The sequence below is a fragment of the Prionailurus viverrinus genome, chromosome C1 (genome assembly GCF_022837055.1).
Source record: "Prionailurus viverrinus isolate Anna chromosome C1, UM_Priviv_1.0, whole genome shotgun sequence".
In the NCBI taxonomy this organism is placed as follows: domain Eukaryota; kingdom Metazoa; phylum Chordata; class Mammalia; order Carnivora; family Felidae; genus Prionailurus; species Prionailurus viverrinus.
The window spans coordinates 205,578,250-205,599,367 of record NC_062568.1 but is presented as its reverse complement, the minus strand read 5'-3'; the positions used below and the strand labels follow the sequence as shown (position 1 = coordinate 205,599,367).

The following is a 21,118-nucleotide window of genomic DNA, read 5'->3' as shown; positions in this document are numbered from 1 at the left end:
GATGACTTAAAGCAAAGGGGCTTTTCTTGCAACCCAGAGTTCGGGGGGCTGACAGCTGCTGGAACAGTTGGGTTGCATCCTGTGAGGTCGGCAGGACCCTAGGCTCAGCCACCTTCAGCCTGTTGGCCTTTGTTCTCTTGCTTGTGGCCTTATATCATAAGACAGTGGGCCCCACTTTGCATGTGGCCTCAAGGTTTGAGGCAGGAAAAAGACAGGAAAGAGAGTGGCCAGGCCATTGATGGTGCCTTTTATCAGGAAATCAGACGCTCATAGCCCTGAGTGGGCTTCTCCTTCCCTCTCGTTGGCCAGAGTGGTGTCGTGGGGACCACCCTTAGTTGCAAGGGGGGGGCTAGAAAAGGGGCGCTTTGCTTTCCCAGCCTCTGTGGTGGAGGAGGGGAGGGACAGGACTTGGAAATGGGTGCGGGGTGAGCTAGGACACAGTGTTTGCTGCAACCCCGTGCCTGGTAGGCAGGGCAGAATTTTTACCCACTTTACAGATGGGGAAACAGAGTCTGAGGCACTCCCTCCACGTCCCATGTCCTGCTGGGGCAAGGTTTCTTGACTTCAGCAATTTTGATACCTGGGGCCAGATCATTGTTTGTCACGGGGGGGGGGGGGGCTGTCCCCTGCATTGGAGGCTGTTTGGCAAGATCACCGGCCCCCCCCACCAGATGCCGGGAGCACCGTTTCTCAGGACCAGCAACCGGAAATGCCTCTAGATACTGCAAAATGTCCCCTGGAGGAAGGACAGACTTGCCCCTGATGGAGAACTGCTGTGCGAGGGAAGAAACTCAGCCCTTGGTGGCCCAGTGCCCAGGGTTTACACAGGGAGTTGGACTTGGTAGGGACTAGAGACTGATCTCCCCTCGGGCAAGAGAAGAGGTGCAGAGAGGGAAAGCGGCTTGTCCCAGGCCATACAGCAGTGTATCTCTGGACCCCTGGCCCAGTGCTCTTTGACCTGCCCTGCAGTATTTCAGCAGATGCACGTTCTGGTTTGGAGGTTCAAACCGTTTCTCCTTCCTGCAGCGTGCAAGTGCCACTCCTTCCTTTTTCTCTGGCTTCAGTTCAGCGATGCTGACAGCTGCTGCCGGGTGGCACTGAGAGCCAACACACCCAGCAGCCTCACTACCACATTCTGTCTCCCCACCCAGGGTTTCCCAATACTCAGTGCGCTGAGGGTGTCTCGGGTGTGGCCCCAGCGGCCTCTAACTTCCCCTTTCCGTTCACGGAGTTTCGTGTTCACTGAGTGTAGCTTAATTATCTGCAGAGTGCGGTTGAGTATCGCGCCCAGTGGTGTGCTGGTAATCGGCTCTCTGGGCAGGAAAAAAAACAAAAAAACCCAAAAACCCGAGCTCGAATTTGCGGTGTTTGCTCCCACCATGGCCGGTCTCAAGCTGCCAGGAGCTTGCTGAGCATGCAGCTGGGAGGAAGCGTGTGAGCCCCCTGCTCCTGAGCCCCATGCCAGGCCTTTTGCCTGTCCCCTGCCACCGAACCCTCACGCACCCCTGTGAGGCAAGCACTAGAACCAGTTCCATTGTGCAGATGAGGACCCTGAGACCGAGTGAGGGTCAGCTACCCATGTTAAGCTTAGACCACTAGGCAAGGGGCATAGCCCGGGTTCGAGACCCAGTCTGAATCTGCAGGCTTTGCCCTTATCCCCCAGCAGGGCCTGAGCTCACAGGGTGGGCGTCTTCCTAGGTGCCCTCCAGTGCCCAGGCTCCCGCCCCTGCCCCTGTCATGCTTAGCCTGCGTCCACTCAGCTGGTGAGCAGAAGCCCCTGCTGAGAGGCCACCAGGTCATGCTCCAGACCTGGGCCGCTGGGGCTGGGAGGGGGGAGACCCAGCACCTCCCACCCCTCCTGCTGTGGAAGTGACTCCAACGCATGGCCGGACGGTGGCCTCCCTTTGTTTGGACAAGGCCAGCATACCCACGTATGTGAGCTCACCCACAGTCAGTCACTCCCACGGACACACTCACACGTGGGCTCATGTTTAACAACGAGAGTGAGCACCTGGGAGGTGCCGAGCATGTGTGCTTGTGCATTGCTTCGTCTCACAGCCGTGCTGACACCCAGACAGCGTGATTATTGCCCCGGTTTTTATTGGGAAATAAAATTTGGGCTCAGAGAAGTTAAGTGACTTTCCCTAGGTCACACAGCTAATAAGAGTGGCCAGAGACACAAGCCTCTCTTCACCACCCCCAGCACATGCCCTCACACGTGCTCCTACACACACAGACAAGTGTGTGTGATGTTTTACCTCCTCCTCCCCCACACACCTGTGCATACAGAGGTGTGAGCCTCGTGAGCACACACACACACACACACACACACACACACAGGCAGACGTGGAAGGACCTGGCTGGGGCTCTGCCAGAGTCTCTGCCTCTGGCCATGTTGGGGGCTGGGCGTGCTGGGGGCTAGCGGGCTGGAATCCTGGTTTTTGAGTGAGCTTCCTCCATACTCCCCCTCACTGGGGCCCCAGCCCAAGGAACAGGACTCAAGGATGCATCTGCCCCACTCAGAGCCTGCCTGAACTTTGCAACTTGTGGCTTTGGGAGAAGGAGGCAGATCGTGACCTTTGGGGGTTCCTGCTCTGCCCAGCCCCAGCCACAAGTAGAGCAGCAGGAGACTGGCTCCCAAAAGCCCCTTCTTTGGGGTTTTAAGGAATGACATTTGGGTGCCCCTCTTGTCCCTCCTTCCCCTGCCTGTCCAAGCGCAGAGCAAGGGTAGGAGTGCGGTCCAGTAGCCTAGATCAGACCACCTGGGCAAAGGTTCAGCCTGAACTTGAGATGCCCTCCATCCCTCCAAAGCCCGGGGCCGTGAACCAGGGAGGCAGGACGCAGTGGGAAGCCAGCATCTCTGCTACACGGATCTGGGCTCATTCCGCCTCCACCACAGACCAGACCGGCTGTGATGCTGAGCCAGGGACTCACCCTCTCTAGGACTCTGTGGCCTCAAGGGACAGCTTGCAAAGAAGAGCCTTCCGTCCTGATGACAGAAGCAGGCTCAGCTGTGGGAGTAGCCTTGGTGGGCGGGGCAGGGGCTGGGTGGCCGTAGTGATTGGCCAGAGAGTGGACTGCTCAGAGAGCGCTTGGGATTGGAGGCCAAGGGGTGTCAGCCTTTCCTGGGGAGTGGGACCCGACATGCCTCCACCCCTATGGCAAAGGCCTTCCCTCTTACCTTACTAGGCCATGTCCCACCAGCCCTTCCCTTGCTTTGGTCCTCGTTCCCCCCGGGACCTTCTCATCCTGCACTGGTCCAGGGGCCAAGGGCAGCAAGTGAGAACGTGGCCCCTTCTGTCTCCTTTCTTCCTGGGATCTAGCAATCACCCGGGACCCCGAGGCAAAGGCTTGGGTGCCTATTCAGCTGGTGCGGGTAGGCGACAGGCTCTGAGTGGAGTTTCTGGGTGCTCCCCAAGCAGGAATACGTGGAAACTGGTACCTTGTCTTGGGCCTCCAGACCTTGAAAACCCAGACACTCGGGAAAGCTGTCAAGGGTTTTAGCCCACCTTACCATGTCCTAATTGTGTGACCTCAGGCAAATAACTCAACCTGTCTGGTTCTCAGTTGCTACATCTGCGAACACTGGGCTGTTAGAAGTATCAATATAGTGTTTTAGAAGGACTTCGGCTCAGTGCTTGGCATTGAATGGCAGATATCAGCTAATACCTTATTATTGTCGGTGTTCGTTATGTTCTTCTGTGGGGAAAAGATATTAGGAGTTAGTCACAGAGCAGGCTTGGGGAATAGAATCTGGAAAGGGTTCCTGACCCAGCGTGGCCCAGGGCTCTAAATAAAAGGGCTGTCTACTCTGGAATGATGGATTGAATACAAGGGCCAGTGAACGTTTTCCGTGAAGGGCCAGACAGTAAATATTTTTGGCTTTTTGGTCGTATGGTCTCTGTTACAGCTACTGAAACCTGGCGTGGTAGCAAGGAAGCCACCACAGATTTGTACATCAACCAACGAGAGTGGCCGTATCGCGATACAGTTGCATTTATGGGCGCTAGAACGTAAAGGGCACGTAATTTTGCGTGTCACAAAATATCATTCTTTGAACACTTTTTTCAATCATTTAAAAAATGTAAAAACCCTTCTTGGCTCACAGGCTGTGATTCGACCCATGGTACTAGTTTACCCCCACCCCACCCCCCGCCCCCCGCCTGATTTAACAAACCCTTGTGTGGAGCTTTACGGTGTAACAGGCCCTGTCCTGAGCACCTTACAAATATCCAGCCATTGAATCTTCGTGACAGCCCTGGGAGGTCGGCTTATAACTCCCCCTTGATATATGAAAGAAAGGAGGCACAGAGAGGTTAAGTAACTTGTCCAAGGGCACACAGCTGATAAGTGGTGGAGTCATGATTTTGTACCCACGTGGGTGTGGTTCCGTGCTCTTGGCCGCCAGGCTGGACCACATCGCCCTGTGCTGTTGGGCTGACCTTGGGAAAGCCACTCTCCTCTGGGCCTCTGTTTCCTTATGCGAAACGAGGATGGAAATCTTGCCTCACCTTCAGGACCGTTTGGTGAGTAGTCCCACCCTCTTAGGGCTCCCGCTCCGACGGAGCAGCCAAATGCTAATCACAGAAATCCTGCAGAATCCCGCATCCCGAAAGCGAAAGCGCCGTGTGTGGAAAGCAGGTGCAGGTGTGGGCAGAAGCGCTGTGTAAACTGGGAGGGTGCTGAGGCCACGGCGGTGCAGAGGGTGCGCGGGTGTGAGAAGGGAGAGGAAGACGGGCCGGCTGATGGGCTGACTGCTCTCGCTCCTCTCCTGCCTGTCCAGCCTCACCTGCCTGCTGACAAGGCCCGAAGTGCCCCCGGCCCCGAGCAGCAGCACCTGCTGACCACAGCGCCCAGCTCCAGCAGCAGCTCCCTGGAGAGCTCAGGCAGCACCGCAGACGGGAGGGCGCCCACCGGGACCCGGCTGCCCGCACCAGGCACGGAGAAGGCCGCCGGGTCTGGGGAGGCCTGGGCCAGCTCCAGCAACTCAGGTAGGATGGGGGAGCCCATCTGGCTTCACCCCCCGCGTCGTGGCTCTTCCTGGTTTCTGGCTTAGCCGGCCCCTCCTGGGCCTCCCCCGTAGGGCAAGGCCTGAGCTCCTAGCAGGGCATTGGAATGACTGTGTGACTAGCCTGGGCTCGCCCCCCCCCCAGCCTCTTCTCCCCGTCAGATGCAGCACGGGGCCACAAACCTCTCTCGTTTCTCTGAACCTGCCAAATCTCTCCCACCTCTGCCCACGTGAGTTCTTCTACCGGGAGCACCCTCCCTTCTAGACAATCCCAGCTTATTCTTCGAGTCCCCGATAGCCAGGAAAGGAGTTTCCCTGCCTGGTATTATAATACACAAATATGTAACATAATATTATATATTGATATCATATTTTCACACAATTATTACATATTGTATAATGCTTATCGCATAGTATATATTATTAGATAACATGTAGTATTATAGTGTTATATTCAGACTTATTATATTTTATAGATGGGGAAACTGAGGCCCAGAGAGGTTGAAGAGCTTGTTCAGGGCCACACAGCTAGTATACGGAAGAGCCAGGAATACCCCCTGGGCTTCCAGGCTCCAGAGCCCTGGGGTGGAACTCTGGATGAATAAATGGTGTCTTTAGGGCTCCACTCAACTGTGGGCCATTGCCCAGTCCTTTGGACCTGAAGGGTCAGGATTGTGGGGACGTCGTGGGTGCTGGAGAAGCCCAGGCCCCATTTACACAGGATACATTTTGCCCTGGACCCGGTCTGTGACAGGGGTCCAGAAAGCCTGGGGCTTCCTTGGTGTATTTTGTAGCGACAGGCAAAGCCCACTGGCCTGCGTCTGTCCTTCTCGCCCTGGCTGGCAGGAGGTCAAGGAATGACAGTGCGCTCGGGTCCTTCCCGGATGCCCTCCTGACCGCTCCGGTGCCGTGAGGATCCGAACAGGCTCCTTAACCCTGCCTCAGTTTCCTCATCCGGAGATGAGCCCAGCATCCCCTTGGCAGGGCTGCAACATCTCTTCCTAGCTGATTGTGGGACAGCTCCCTCCATCAGGACCGCTCCTGCCCCGGCTGCCCCTTGCACGGAGGCGCCCCCACCGCCGTGTTCCCCTCACCAGTGCGATGTCTCGTCAGCGCCCCCACCCAGCCCGAGAGCTCGCCAAGGAGGAGACGTAGCCCGTGGTCCTAAAATTTTGTTGAATGAGGGAACGGAACTCCAAATACAAACCCCTGGTCTTTGTCCAACTCTTGGTTTCATCTTTCTGATTTCCTGGTGACACCTCTCCTGCAGTTATCCTGGCCCCTTGACCATGTCTGCCCCCCCCTTCCTTCCTCCTCCTCCTCCTCCTCCTCCTTCTCCTCAGCCTCCTTTTTAATGTTTATTCATTTATTTTTGGGGGGCGGGGCAGAGAGAGAGGGAGTCTGCCCACCCCTCCTACACCCTGCCACTTCTCTGTTCCCTACCCGACTCTCTGGTGTCACCCGCACTCTCCCCTTCTCTCCTCCCACCCAGTCACCTCTCTCTCCTATGGAACGTGTGGCTGTGCCCCCTTGTAGTCCCCCATCCACCCCTGCAATGTCTCATTCACCATGTGCAAAGGCCACGGTGACTGGGTGACATTTGGGTGCTATGGAGGCTCAGGGTGGAAATTTCCTTGAGGCCCCATGAGTTCAGCCCTCCCTCCCCTGGCCTGTCTGGGGCTGTTCTGAACACAGCAGCTCACTGGCCCCATCCTCCTTCCAGGCTTCCCTGGAGTTGGAAGCGAATGTCCGTCCGGCCCTCCCCACGCACCCCAGACAGCACATGTGTTTGGGGACTTGGCAGGTCCCTGCAGGAAAAACGGGGACAGCTCTCACTCTTGGAGGGGTTATCCCGTGTCCCCTCTCAGCTTATCCAGCATTCAGTCCCTCACCAGCTAGCTGGGAAACTCAGATGCCCCCAGGGCTGGGCAGGCAGGTGGGCCGGAAAGTAGGCAGATATCCTGGCCTCAGTGGTGAGGACGAACCACCCCTACCGCATTCTGGAATCCCAGATTTAGGAAGTCACAGAGGCAGGCCTACACGGAGGAGAAAGATTTGGGGGCAAAAGAAACTATCAGGCTTAGTGTTTCCTCTCCACAAAGGAGCAATTTCCAAACCCTTTGATGTTTTTTTCATGTTACACAGATAAGGGGCCAATGACAGAAGGCTGTCGCCTTTCCAGAGTTGGTTTGGTCAGGACTGTGGAGGCTTCCCGCACTTATGGGAAAGTAACTCACCCTGGTCGCTTGATCACTGTTCTGTCCCGTGTACTTCCTGCCCCTGCTCACCTCTCTGAATCTCTGTGGGGGCATGTTTTGTTCCTGGAGCACCTTCCCCTGCTTTGTGAACTGGCTCCTCTCACCTACAGGGTGAGTTGGGCTGGGAATTACTTGGCAGATGAGGACACTGGAAATGCAGGCAATGAAGGTTGAGTTGCCCAAGATCACATGGCGGAGCTGGGCTAGAACCGTGGCCTCTAGGCTCTTCGCCCGGTGCTCTTGACCCTCTTGTCTTAATCTGTCTCTTGGGCAGGGGACAGACTGCGAAGACATCCCCCTGCAGACCCCTGACTCGCTGCCCTCCCCCATCTTGTGTTCAACAGAGCCTTCCTCTGGCAGCCACGGGACCCAGGTCAACGTCACATGCATCGTGAATGTGTGCAGCGCCTCCGACCATGGCTCTCAGTGCGCCTCCCAGGCCAGCTACACAATGGGGGACGTGGATGCCAGCTCCTCCGGCTCCCCAAATGACGAGCAGGTCCCCTTCTCCAAGGAAGAATGCCCTTTTCAGTCTCAGCCAGGGGCCCCGGAGACTCTGCTGGAGAACCCAGAGGAGAAGCCCCTGCCCCTTGGTGTGCCTGATGCTGGGATGAAGTCCAGTTAGCCAGACTGGCTGGCATGAGTTGTGTCACGGCCGAGGTGGCTGTTCCCTGGTCCTTCTGGGCCCCCACCCCCCAGGACTCTGGCTCTTTCTGGGCCAAATTCCTTTAGTGGCCTTCGTAGCCTCAGCCTTCCTCTCACCTGCTGGCAGAAGGGTGAGGCAGGGAGAATCGTGGAAAACCCGTCCTGCACGGTGTGCTTCCTTCTAGAAGGCTGGCTGACATGCACGTGCTGGGCAGCCTGGGGCCGGCGCCTGCCTCTCTGAGAGCTGTCCTCCAGCTGGCCCTGTGAATTGGGCTTCTGGAGCCCTTATTTTGTTTTTTATCCTTGGACGCTTCCCAGCTCTGGCTTCCTGGGAGGCCCCAGCATCCCGGGGAAGAGGGACTCTGTGTGAGTCATCCACGGAGAAGGGGCAGTGCTTTAGCCGGAAATGCTGAGACTGCAGGCTGCTCCCAGTGGGGGCGGGGAGGGGGATGTCATCGATCAGATGGTTCTATTCAGGAGGGGGCGGCCACCCCTGATGGGGACAGGGGTCCCCCAGTTACCTTGCACCACCTCCAAATCTATTCCTGCCAGCTTCACCTCTTGAACAATGGTGTGAAAATGGTGTGAAAATGGGCCGCTGGGGGCCCAGCCCAGCAACCTGCGCGAGTATTGTAGCTTGGACAAGATGGCAGACCTCTTAGCGAAACATGGGGCAATTAAAAAACAAAACAAAAACCCACCACGCATGCAAACAAGCCAACAAAACGACAAAGCCGAACTCGAGAGTTTGCCGTTCTCTGCTTTTGACCTTCACTCCCGATTTACCTATAGCTCCGGTGCAAGGCCACACCTCCTATCAGGGAATTTCAGGAACCGGAGATGACTGAGGCTCCCCGCAGCCATCTCTCTCCTCCTACCTCAGCCTGGACCTTCCTCTGCCTCCCTGGGAGGTACTTTTCCTCCCCTTACCCCCTTCACTGTTCCTGGAGTCCCAGGCCCCAGGGAAACCCACAGGGCCACTTGGGTATTGTGCCTGCCATGATCTCAAGTGGATGTGAGATGCCGAGAGCCAGTTTTGTGTGTGTATGTGTCTGTCTGTCTGTCTGTGTCATGTGCTGTTGGTCTGTGTAACCATGTTGTTGGGTTGAATGTCCTGCCTGAAGCAGCTCAAACCAACAATTTTGTCAAAGGATTCTTTTCCATTAAAAAGTCAGTCCGCTTCCCCCAGACACATGCCCCAGAGCCCCGCAGAGCGTGGACATGTGTGGCCTTGACTGGATTCTGGAAGGAAGACGGGACTCCTGGAGAAGCCAGTTGGGGCCCAGGGACTTGGATCCCTTGTTGAAAAATTCCACTGGACTTGAACTTGGCAGCTGAACTTTTGGAAGGTAGGAGAGTCCAGTCATTACCATCAAGAGAAAGTAACAGCTTCCCAGAAAATCCGGATTCCCCTAGAGTCAGGATATTCTACTGCCTGGACTGGCCAGGGTCTCTGCCCACATTGGACGCCGTGTGGCAATGGAGCATGTCTGCCCCCTGGTGGACCATCCTGGGAGGGCCTCAGGCCTCACTGCCATTTCCTGGGGAAGCTCTGAATTGGAAGGAGACCTCTCTGCATGTGACCTCAGTTCCCAGGCTTGTGTGGATCCCAAGACAAGAGTTTGCACCGTATACCGGACAGCGTTCCTGCTTGGAAATAAACCTTTTGTTTGTTACGCATTGACTCCTGGCTCTGGCTTCGGGTCTGAGCTGGGGTTTGTCCGTGGTCCTACTTGCCCGCCACCAGCGCCTAGGGGGAGACATTGCCTTGGCCACTGCGCTGACAGGACCTGAGAAGCACCCCCAGAAGCATAGCTGTCCTTGCTGAGAGCCTGGCTGCTCTCTCAGGCTCCGAATCACTCAACTGGCCTCTGAATATGCCCTCATCACATGCCCTGTCGCCTCGGTGTCCTTAGCCTGCTCTTGGGGTTAACTGGGGTCGCTGCAGATCTTCTTGTCCACATGCAGCCCCCCTGCTCACTTAAGGGAGTAAGGCTCTGGCCTCCAGGAGGCCCCAGTGTGGTGACATCTATGAGGCCCGCCACAGGGTGCTCAGATGAGCTTGGGGACAGGGGAGGTGCAGCTCAGAGAACCGCCACAGAAAGGTTCTGGAGGTGACCTTTGATCTGTTTCTGAGGTGTGAGCCGTTTTCCAGAACAAAGGGTGGGGAGGAGGTTGCAGGCACATGGAAAGGCCAGGAGGGGAGGGAGACCCAGGCCCTTGAATTCCTTAATCTGACCTCTAGATCACTCACCCTTTTTCCTGGGCCACTATCACTCCCCCAGCACTACCCTCTTCTTTCTTGGTGATTTCCTGGGACTCCTCTCCTCCCACAGGCCCGCCCTCTACCCTATCCCTACCCTAGAGCAGGCTCGGCAAAGTCCACATGGTAAATATTTTCCACTTGGGGGCTCTTACGGTTTGGGTCACAACCACTCAATTGTGCTGCTGAAGTGAGAGAGCAGACACAGCACATTCACAAATGAGGGTCCACGGCGTCCACACCACCAGGGAACCCCCCGCTTCTCTGCAGGCACCTCGAGGTGTCCTACAGAACGGACTGCCTTCTGGAGGCACAGGGTCCCACAGGGTAAGGGCTCAGTCCCACAAGCCCGCGACCACTTCAGACACCAGTCACAGGTCCAGGTGGCCACCTGTGCTTCTGACCGAAGGGCCGTGTGTCAGAGGTTTCCGTGACCCCCTCCTTGGTTTCCATTTATTTGCTAGAGCGGCCCACCGGAGTCAGGAGACCAGATTACTTACTCGATTCCCGGTTTATTACGAAGACTCTGGAACGTAAAGATGGAAGAGTTGCAGAGGGCAAGCTTTACGGGGGGATGGGCTGGAGCTTCTGGTCCCCCTGGGTGTGTGCCCCCCCCGCCCCCACCCCTTCATGTGTTCACCAACATGGAGGCTGTCTGAACCCCGCCCTTTAGGTCTTTATGGAGGCCTTGTTACATGGGCATGATTGATGAAGTCGTTGGCCACTGGTGACTGATTGAACCTCCAGCCCCTCTCCCCAACCCCCCCCCCCCCCCCCCCGGGGTAGAGGTAAGCGGTTCCAACCCCTTAATCTCAGGGTCGGCCTCCCTGGCAACCAGCCCCCATCCTCGGGCAGCTTTCCCGGAGTCAGTTGTGGTTGAAAGGGGCTTGTCATGAGTAGCAAGACACTCCTTTGACCTGTAGGGCTCTGGAGCTATTTCCAGAACTGAGGACACAAGGCCAAATAGTAGAACAAAAGATGCTCCCATGGCTCTTATCACTTAGGAAATTTTAAGCGTTTGAGGGGCTGTGAGGCCAGAAACAGAGGACGAAGACCAAATATATATTTCTTATTATAAATCACAATAGCAGAGGGTATAAATTTGGAGTAACTGAGGGCAGCCCCTCCTGCCTCTTCTTTCTTTTCTTTTTTTTCTTTCTTTCTTTTTTTTTTTTTTTTTTGAGAAAGAGCTAATGGGGGAGGGGCAGAGAGAGGGGGACAGAGGATCCGAAGCCAGCTCTGTGCGGACAGACTCACAGCAGAGAGCCCGATGGTGGGGCTCGAACCCAGGACCCGTGAGATCACAACCTGAGTCAAAGTCAGACACTCACTGCGCCATTCAGGTGCCCCCTCTTTTTCTCTTTTAACCGTGATGGAGTGAGTGGTTTTGCTAAGGCAGGGCTGGCGTGGGGGGCGGGGGGCGGGTAGGGGGTGACCGCGGTCCTCCTCCGTCTAATCTTCATGTAGTCGTCGTTGCTATCGGGCACTCTGACGCACCAGCCCAGAAGTCCAAACCCAGGTGCCCAGGTGTGACCACTTCCTGTGTGACCGGAGGGAGATTAATTCACTTCTCTGTGCCTCACCCTTATCTGTAAAATAGGATTAATATAGTGCTTCCCTCCGAGTTTGGAATTATTTGAGTTACTATCTGTAAAATGCTTAGAACTATGCCAGGCACATTGTAAGTGCTCAATACATGCTACTTACTATTTTGTGTGTGTGTGTGTGTGTGTGTGTGTGTGTGTAGGTGCTGGGGATCACAAGTCCAGGGCAGCCAGGGTCCTTGTCCAGAGCTCACACGCTAGGAAGGGCTATGTGAAGAAATACATGTAGGCCACGCCAGGTGACAGTAAGTGCTGAGAAGCTAGCCTGTGGGGTGGGTTGAGGAAGGCTTCTCTGAGGAGCTGGTGTTTGAGCAGAGGCCTCCCTAAAGGGAGGGCAGCACAGCCTTGGGACTCCCGGTAGGGCAGGACATGAGGTCGTGAGGGTGGCTTCAGAAGCCACAGAAAGGATGTAGGGTTTTATGTTTTAGCGTGTTGGAGGAGTTCAGGGAGTGTGAGAAGTTCCTTTTTTTTCCTTTCTTTCTTTTTTTAACGTTTTCTTTATTTCTGAGAGAGAGTGCAAGTGGGGGAGGGGCAGAGAGAGGGGCACAGAGGACCCAAAGCTGGCTCTGAGTTGACAGCAGTGAGCTTGACTCAGGGCTCAAGTCAGGAGATCACGACCTGAGCCCAAGTCAGACGCTGGATGGACTGAGCCACCCAGGCGCCCCTGGAGTGTGAGGAGTTCCTTAAACTGTCTGGTCTGCAACTTGGGCAACTGAGCTTCAGTTACTTTATCTCCATAACTGCCCCAGGAGATAGGCAGAGTACCCATTATCCCTGCTGTGCAGAGGCGGGCACCTAAGGGCGGGGCTGGAGGTTTGATTTTTATCTAGAGTCAGGTTGGGAGGACAGCCTGTTCCCTGTGGGAGGCTCCTGATAACCGTCTCCTTAGAATTTCACCAGAAAGGCCTGGGTTTAAAGGGCAAGTTCTCTCTCTCTCTCTCTCTCTCTCCTGGGACTCCCCTGTCCTCCCTGGAGCTCCATAGTCAAAAACCAGTGAGCAGGGCAGCATCCAGAAAGCTGGGAAATTGAGCTGAGAGGCTGCTTGGGGCAAAGCTAACAGTGAGGAGTCTCTGGATTGTGTCCCAACGTCACCGAGGACCGGCAGTGTGAACCTAAAGCAGCCGCTGTCCCTCTCTGGAGCTCAGAATCTCCACCTGTAAGATGAGGGGGCTGCCCTGAGCTGCGGTCTGTCCTTGTACTTCCCACAGGGCTGTCTGTATCTTCACAAGACAATCTGTGCCTGCACGGTCACATTCGGTAGCCACTAGGTGTGTGCGGGTATCGGGCACCTGAGTGTGGCTGGTCCAAACTGAGATGTGTGAACTGCATCTCAACACAGAGCACCGAAATTTGAAGACTCCGTGCAAAGCATGTTTATAGAATATGAGCTGTCAGCACAGAGCCCGATGCGGGGCTGGAGCCCATGAGTGGGAGATCTTGACCTCAGTCCAAGTCGGAAGCTCAACCGACTGAGCTACCCAGGCCCCTCCCCCACCCCTGCCCCCATGAGGGCGGAGATTTTTAAAGTATCACCTTTATGGAGGAATGATTGACAGAAAACACAATTTAGCAATTCTAGGTGTGCACTTCAGTGAATTGTGACAACTGTATACAGCCTTGTGACCACCACGACAGTCAAGATACAGAAGTTCCATCACCCCAAAAAGTTCCCTTGTACCCCTTCTTTTTTTCTTTTTTTAAATTAAAAAAAATTTTAAAGTAATCTCTATACCTAACATGTGGCTCGAACTCATGACCCTGAGATCAAGAGTCACATCCTCTACAGACTGAGCCAGCCAGGTGCCCCCGACCTTGGGTCTCTTCTTAGGTCATCTCCCTCCTCCAGTCCTGGCCCCTGGCACCCACTGATCTGCTTGTGCCATTGTAGTTTGGTCCTTTTTGGAATATCATACAAATGAAATCATAGTATGTGGTCTTTTGTAGTCTGACTTTTTACATGAAGCTAATGCTTCCGAGTTTCCTCCAAGATACTGTCTGTATTAACAGTTTGTTCCTTTTTATTGCTGGGTAGTAATCTGTCATATGGGTACAGGACAACCTGTTTATCCATTCTCCTTTTGATGGGCATTTTGATCATTTCCCTAATAGTCAAAATAGTTTTGGGGGGCCTGGGTGGCTCAGTCGGTTGAGGGTCCGACTTCAGCTCAGGTCACGATCTCACGGTCCGTGAGTTCGAGCCCCGCGTCGGGCTCTGGGCTGACAGCTCAGAGCCTGGAGCCTGCTTCCGATTCTGTGTCTCCCTCTCTCTCTGCCCCTCCCCCGTTCATGCTCTGTCTCTCTCTGTCTCAAAAATAAATAATTGTTAAAAAAAAATTTAAAAAAATAGTTTTTGACTGTTATGAATAAAGCCACTGTGAACATTCTTGTATGTCTTTGCTTGTACATGTGATTTCATTTCTCTTGTGAGTAAATATTTAGTAGGAAGATTGCTGTTTGATAAACGCACTTTCAGACTGATTACAAATTGAGGGCACAAAGACTGTCTGTAATACTAGTTGAACAAATGGGGGTCTGGGATCTGGATTAAAAATGTATTTATTTTATTTTATTTATTTTATTTTATTATTATTATTTTTATTTTTGAGAGAGCAGGGGAGAGGGGCAGAGGGAGAGGGAGAGAGAGAATCTTAAGCAGGCTGCGTGCTCAGTGTGGAGCCTGATGGGGGGCTTGATCCCATGACCCTGAGATCATGACCCTAGCTGAAATCAAGAGTCAGAGGCTCAACCGACTGAGTCACCCAGGTGCCCCTCTGCATTTTTCAATAGACTCCCCGGGACAGCCAAGTGGTTCTGTGCTGGAAGGTCTGGACTCTGAGATCCTTCAGCTCTAATGGGCTGCTTCCCTTCCGCCTTTCATCTGTGGAGTCTGAGGTTTTACACCCAAACCTCAGCTGCTGAGGTGACCCAGAGATGAGACTCTGATCTGTTGGTCCCACATCAGAGGAATTTCAGCCCACGGTCACCTTAATTAGCTTAGCATTATGAGGGTTGATAATTATTATGGTAAATACACTCATTGCTGTCCTGCTTCCTGCATCTTTTGACTTTTTATGAGCCTGAGGTCTTCTTCCTGTCTTTCTGGTGCTAATGCAAGACGATGTGCAAGATGAAGTCTGAGTTGTTGACTTAGTCCTTCATTCACTTGTAGCACTTTTACTTATTTTTTTAAAGTTTATTTATTTATTTTGAGAGAGAGAGATAGAGTATGCACGTGTGTGCAGGGGAGGGGCAGAGAGAGAGAGAGAGAGAGAGAGAGAGAGAATCCCAGACAGGCTCAGCACTGTCAGTACAGACCTCCATGCGGGGCTCAAACTCGTAAACCACGAGATCATGTCCCAAGCAGTTGATGCTTAACTAACTGAGCCATCCAGGCGCCCCCGTTTACAGCATCTTTAAATGAGTCTTTTCTGTGCAAGGCAAAGTCTAGGTGCTGAAGAGGCATCTGTGAAAAAGATAAAAATCACTGTTTTGGGGGGAACTTTTAGGGTGAAGAAAGGTAACAACCAAATGATAGACAAATAAGGTAATTGCAAATAGCATTAAGTTCTATGAAGAAAGTACAACAGGGTAATGGTTGAAGGGAACTTTAGATAGGGCAGCTGGGAAAAATCCTCTCTGAGGTGTAATGTTTGAAGCAAGAAGGAACTGGCTCTAGGACTATCCAAAGTTGTTCTGTAATCATCTGCCACATAAAGTTATCGAGCATTTGAACTGTGGCTGGTTTGTATTGAGATGTGCCGGAAGTGTGAAACACACACCAGATTTCAAAGACTTACTATACAAAATCCATAAAGTGTCTCATTAATTCACTTTTCTGTTGGCTACAGGCTGAGATGATCATATTTTGGACATATTGAATCAAATGAAATACGTTATTATTTTCACTTTTTCCTTTTTAAAAAATGTACCAACTAGTAAATTAGAAAAATTGTGACGTGGCTTGTATGTGTGGCTTGCATAATATTTCTACTGGACAGCATGGATCTAAGGGAGAAGCATCCTAAGTAGAGAGAATCGCAAATGCAAAGGTCCCGAGGCAGGAACTGAACGCTGCCGGGGTCTGAGTGAGCCAGGGAAAGAGTGGCAGAAATAGGAATGGACCAAATCCAGTAGGAGCTTGGTGTTGGCTCTGTAAGGGGATGGATTTTATTTAAAAAACAAACAAACAAACAAACAAACAAACTTTTTTTAAATGTTTATTTATTTTTGAGACGAAGAGAGCGCGCCAGCCCAGAGGGGCAGAGAAAGAGGGAGACACAGAATCCCAGCCTCCCAGCTGTCAGACTGGAGCCCGAAGTGGGGAACCCATGAACCGGAAGATCACGACCTGAGCAGAAGCCGGATGCTTAACCAACTGAGCCATCCAGGAGCCCCAGGAGTTCGATTTTAATTCAAGTATAAGGGGGGGAGCCGTTTTAAGCAAGGAAGTGGCTTAGTCTGAATTATGTTTTAGCAGACCCCTGTGGCTGCTGCTTGGAGCACCCGCTGTGGATGGGCCAGATGGAAGGCAGGGCGTTGTAGGAGGAAGAATCCTGCGTTCCCACACTGTCGCAGCCGGACGAATTGGTGGCCGTGTCCTCCCCTGGGACTCAGTTTCCCCCTTGTAAGACGGGGCTCTTTGGGCCCTTCTCCAGCTCCAGCAGCCCATCCGCCAGCGGCCGCCCCGGCGCCAGGGGGCGCCTCCTCGATGACTCGGCGCTCGGCTGGCCAGGCGCCGGCGCGTCGCCCGCTCGATTGGTCGGGTCGGGGCGGGCCGGAGCGCCGCCGGCCAGCGCCATTGAGGAGCCGGGAGAGGAAGAGCCGCGCAGCGCCGGGCTGGGCGGGCGGCCCGGGACACCGACAGGTACTGGCCGGGGCGGCGGGCAGGGCGCGGGACTGCAGGCGGGCGTGGGCCCGCTGTCGGCCGCCCCGGCTCAGCTTCGGACCTGGGGCCGGGGCCCGCCCGCGGGGAGCGCGCCGCTGGGAGCCCGGGGAGCCCGGCGTCCGGCCCTCCCGCCGCCTGAGCTCCTCCGGGGGCCCTGGGGCGTCCGCGCTCCCGACGGCCCCGAGCCCGCCGCCTTCTCGGGGACACCTGCGTCCCAGCCACCGCGGGCGCCCCAGGGTCAGACGGGCTTGGGGCTGCCCGAGCTTCCCGGGACCCCGGCGTCCTCGTCCTGGGAGTCCGAGCCCCCGCCGGACCCGGCACCCTTCCCGGGGTCCCGGTAGCCTGGTGCCCTGGGATTGGGAGCGGTGTCAGCCCGCGTCTCTCCGCCTGAGCGGCGGTCCCCATGCGGGACCTCCGTGCGCGGGCCTCCGTACCTCACGCCCGGGAACGGGGCGCGGGTCAGTTCTCCAGAGTGTTTTGGCCACCCACCAGCCTTCTGGGGTCGCGCTCTGGGATGGGGACGTCAGGCCTCTAGCCAGTCTTTTCCCCCCGCTCCCCGGGGTCACACCCCGGCTGAATCCCTCCTCCCAGGGGCGGGACCCCAGGCTCTGGGCGCCGTCGCCTCCGCGCTTTATCTGGGAGGTGGGGGTCTCTGTCCCCTGGAGCCCACGGGGTGGAAGAAGGGCTATGGGCCCCTCGCCTTCACGGGCAGCCCCCTTCCTGGGGGCCCCGGGGCCTGCCAGCTGCCCCCTCTTGTCTTCTTTCTCATAGCACCCCGGCGCCCGTGGCACTCAGGCCCGGCCGGCTGGTGAGGAGCGTCCTGGTCCCTTTGCCAGTCCTACTCCCGGCTTTGGCCGCCCCTCGAGGGAGGGGCCTGGCTCAAGGTCACTCCCGGCTGTCTGTCCGCCTGTGGGCTGAGCCCTGATCCCCGGTGGCACCTGCCTCACCGATTAGGGGAGGTCAGGTGGGAGTTAGTGCCGGGCGGCTGCCTGGAAGCCCTGGTGGACCCGACCCGAGCGTGTAAACACTTTGGGATTCTAGCCAGTCTGGCGGCCCTTCCCGACACTGGATTCCTTAAGGAAATCCTTGAAGTGGCTTCCAGCCTGGTCTAGATGCTTAGCAGAGCTGATAGATGCTTTCTGGCTTGAGTCTTAATTTACTGACCAGGGCGTTTACGATGCTTCTCGCCCCATCTTTTTGGTAATCTGTGTTTTGCATTTTCCCACCTTGCGGAGGGGTGGGGGGCGGCGGGGGTAGAGTAGGGCCTGATTCCCTCTGCCGGGAGAGCATTTGTATTTGGCACTTCAGAGAGTTTGTTAGCATTTTAGGGGTCAATGGCAGTAACTTCAGAAATAAAGAGTACTCTGATTTTGGCCTGTTGGAGTCTGCATAGTAAGGCTAGATTAGTCAGGTTCACATTTTGTTTTCACAGATTCACTTGTTGAAAGATATAATAAATAAATTTTTTTTTTTTTTTACCAGACTGGTAAACATTTCTTATTTTAAAGAATTTGTTCTTGTAACCTCTTCTTTAAATACAGGTATCCAGTGATCTCTAGCAAATTCTTAGTTTTACACAAAATATGGCCTAAAAAAAAAATCTCTGGAAAGAAACTAGCATTTCATCAGATGCTCTTTAGCTTCTGATTTATTGTCACTGTCGTTGATGGCAAATAGAAATTAATCTTGCTGGAAGAGCAAGATACTGTTGACAAATAAATTCAGTCTTTCCTGGAGGTTGAGTTAACTCTTACGGGGCCTTGTGTGTTGGGATTTTGTCGGGTGGTGGCCTTTCATTTGGGTGTATCTTTGGCACTAAGATGAATCACCGGGGGGTGGGGCAGAGTGCCTGGAAAGGATCCTGAAAGGGCTGGTTCCAAGTAGGACACATGTCGTAGCAAACCTGGAGTGTCCAGCATGGTGGGCTGGTATCTGATGTGCTTGGCTCAGAGCAAGATTTGGAACTCGCAGTTCTAATTGGGATCTACTAGCTGGGTGATTTCGGAGCCCATTTAAACGTTTATATCTTGGGGCGCCTGGGTGGCTTAGTCAGTTAAGTTTCACACTTTGGCTCAAGTCATGATCTCACGATTCGTGAGTTTGAGCCCCTCATTGGGCTCTATGCTGACAGCTCAGAGCCCGGAGCCTGCTTTGGATTCTGTGTCTCCCTTTCTCTCTGCCCCTCCCCTGCTCTTTCTCTCTGTCTGTCTGTCTCTCTTTCTCTCTCTCTCAAAAATGAGTAAATATTAAAAAAAGTTAAACCTTTTATGTCTCAAGTTCCATCATGTTAACTTTTAGTCGTACTAAAAGTAACCTATATATTTTTTTGTAATACTAATAAACACGTTTATTATCATGGGCAGTAGTAGCTCAGGACTATACTAAATACAGTAGCTGGAACCAGAGGATTTCTTGTGTTTGTGTTGCTAAGATAGTTCATTGTATCAGCAACCCAGGGTTCTGTCTGGGTACCTGTAGTGCAGTTCCAGGACATTTAAGAATAGCGAGAAACCACTGCCTTCTCCCTGTCATTTATGTTGTTTTATGAATGATCCTGATGAACACATTTGCAACATGGAATTAGGGAAGGCTTACAGAGGATCGCTGCCAAATGTGAAGTTCATTGAAATCTCTCAGGGCATTTTTTGCCTTCATCTAGGACAAGGTTCTTCAGCCTCGGCACTGTTGACATCAGGCTGGATAATTCTTTGCTGTGGGGGAGCTGTCTTGTGCGTTGTAGGATGTTTAGCTGCTTCCCTGGTCTCTACTCACAAGATCCCAACTGCAGCGCCCCGTCACGATAATAAAAAATGTCTCTAGACGTTGCCTAATTGCATTTGGACGAGAATCGCTGACCAGGACAGTCTACTTCCAAGGTGAATTCCTAAAGGCAAGCAGCTTAATGATCAGTTGCATGGAAAAGATAGACAACTTGGAGTTCTAGGTGTTTTTTGGTAAATTTGTGACTGTTCCTTGGTTTGATCCTCTGCCAACAGGGCATCTTGCAGTGCTCGTCACCCCTTTTTTTCTTGGATCTGGGCTTTGCATTCGTCCACCCTCAGGGAAGGCAGAGTAGAAAATCAGCTCAGAAAATCATCTGGTTTTTTTTCTGTTGATTTCCTTTTTTGTTTCCTTCATAGATTCTTCTATGACAATGAGAGAGAGAAATAAAGAATGATCCATGATTTTTAAACACCTTGTCTCGAGGATATAGTCATGTTGGAAGGTCTTGTAGCCTGGGTTCTCAATACCTATCTGGGGAAATACGTCAATAACCTGAACACTGATCAGCTCTCTGTTGCACTTCTGAAAGGTAAGTGCATCTCTTTTTGGTGAAGTGTGCCTTTGCAGATGGCATTTCTGTTTTTTTAATATTCTTTTTGTTGTACTGAGAATAATAAAACATAATGCCCAGATGGCTTTGTACTAAATATGTGTTAAAGGAAATATGTTCTTTTATATGACACTGATTATTATTACAGGGTAACTTAATGTAGCTGTATTGCTATAGATTTTAGGGAACTATTAAATATATATATAAAAAAAAGACTATACTGCTGGTGACTCTGCTTTATCTCAGTTAACTTAAAAAAATATTTTTAAAATGTTTATTCATTTTTGAGAGAGAGAGAGAGAGAGAGAAAGAGCGTGAGTTGGGGAGGAGCGGAGAGAGAGGGAGACACAGAATCCAAGGCAGGCTCCAGGCTCTGAGCTGTCAGCACACAGCCCAACGCTGGGCTCAAACCCAAGAGCTATGAGGTCACGACCTGAGCCAAAGTCGGACATTCAACCAACTGAGCCACCCAAGTGCCCCAATCCCAGTTAACTTTTTAACTTTATGAAGCTTCATGGAGGTGGCCATGTAGTGACAATGGCATTGGCTTGGCTTCAAATCCTGTTGTGTTACTTATTACCTATGTGAACAAGTCATTGAAATTCTGAGCCTTGGTTTCCTTAGAACAAATGGGTGATATACCTCTCCAGGATTGTTGTAAGGATCAAACGGAATGACATTTAAAGCTCTTATCCTGCTGTGTGTAATAGACACCTAGTCAAAGTTTTAAAATATGTTACTGTGGAGTCTTTGACAGAATTTCTGAGGTCCTGTCTTGCCTAGTAATAAAGTTCTATAAAGTTTGAGACATTTTAGCCTTTACAGGCCTATCCTCAGTAAATGCCTGTACATGATTTAACGCAGTCCAGGGATCTGGTGTGAGCACTGGAAAACCTCTTTTTTTCCCCTTCTTTTTTTTTCCTTAAATATTTCTAAAATTTATTTTTGAGAGAGAGAGCATGAATGGGGGAGGGGCAGAGAGAGAAGGGGTCGGAGGATCCCAAGCAGGGTCTACGCTGACAGCAGTGAGCCTGACGTGGGGCTCGAACTCATGAACATGACCTGGGCTGAGGTCGGATACTCAACTGACTGAGCCACCCAGGCGCCCCTCCCCTTCTCCT

At 53.1% G+C, this 21,118-nt stretch overlaps 2 protein-coding genes across 5 annotated transcripts in view; both read left to right on the top strand.

The window, feature by feature from the left end:
• The window catches only part of TNFRSF1B (TNF receptor superfamily member 1B), a 32,841-nt gene extending 23,254 nt beyond the window's left edge, over nt 1–9,587 (top strand). Inside the window, exons 9-10 of the mRNA XM_047871149.1 lie at nt 4,784–4,991; nt 7,611–9,587. Coding sequence (XP_047727105.1) covers nt 4,784–4,991; nt 7,611–7,891 — 489 coding nt within the window. The 3' untranslated portion in view covers nt 7,892–9,587. The remainder of the gene's footprint in view (nt 1–4,783; nt 4,992–7,610) is intronic.
• A 6,959-nt stretch (nt 9,588–16,546) lies between these two features.
• Nucleotides 16,547–21,118, top strand: part of VPS13D (vacuolar protein sorting 13 homolog D) — a 257,320-nt gene continuing 252,748 nt past the window's right edge. For all 4 annotated transcript variants that reach the window (XM_047868772.1, XM_047868771.1, XM_047868775.1 and 1 more), the window contains exons 1-2: nt 16,547–16,642; nt 19,804–19,976. In XM_047868772.1, the coding sequence (XP_047724728.1) occupies nt 19,880–19,976 (97 nt within the window). In that variant the 5' untranslated portion in view covers nt 16,547–16,642; nt 19,804–19,879. The remainder of the gene's footprint in view (nt 16,643–19,803; nt 19,977–21,118) is intronic.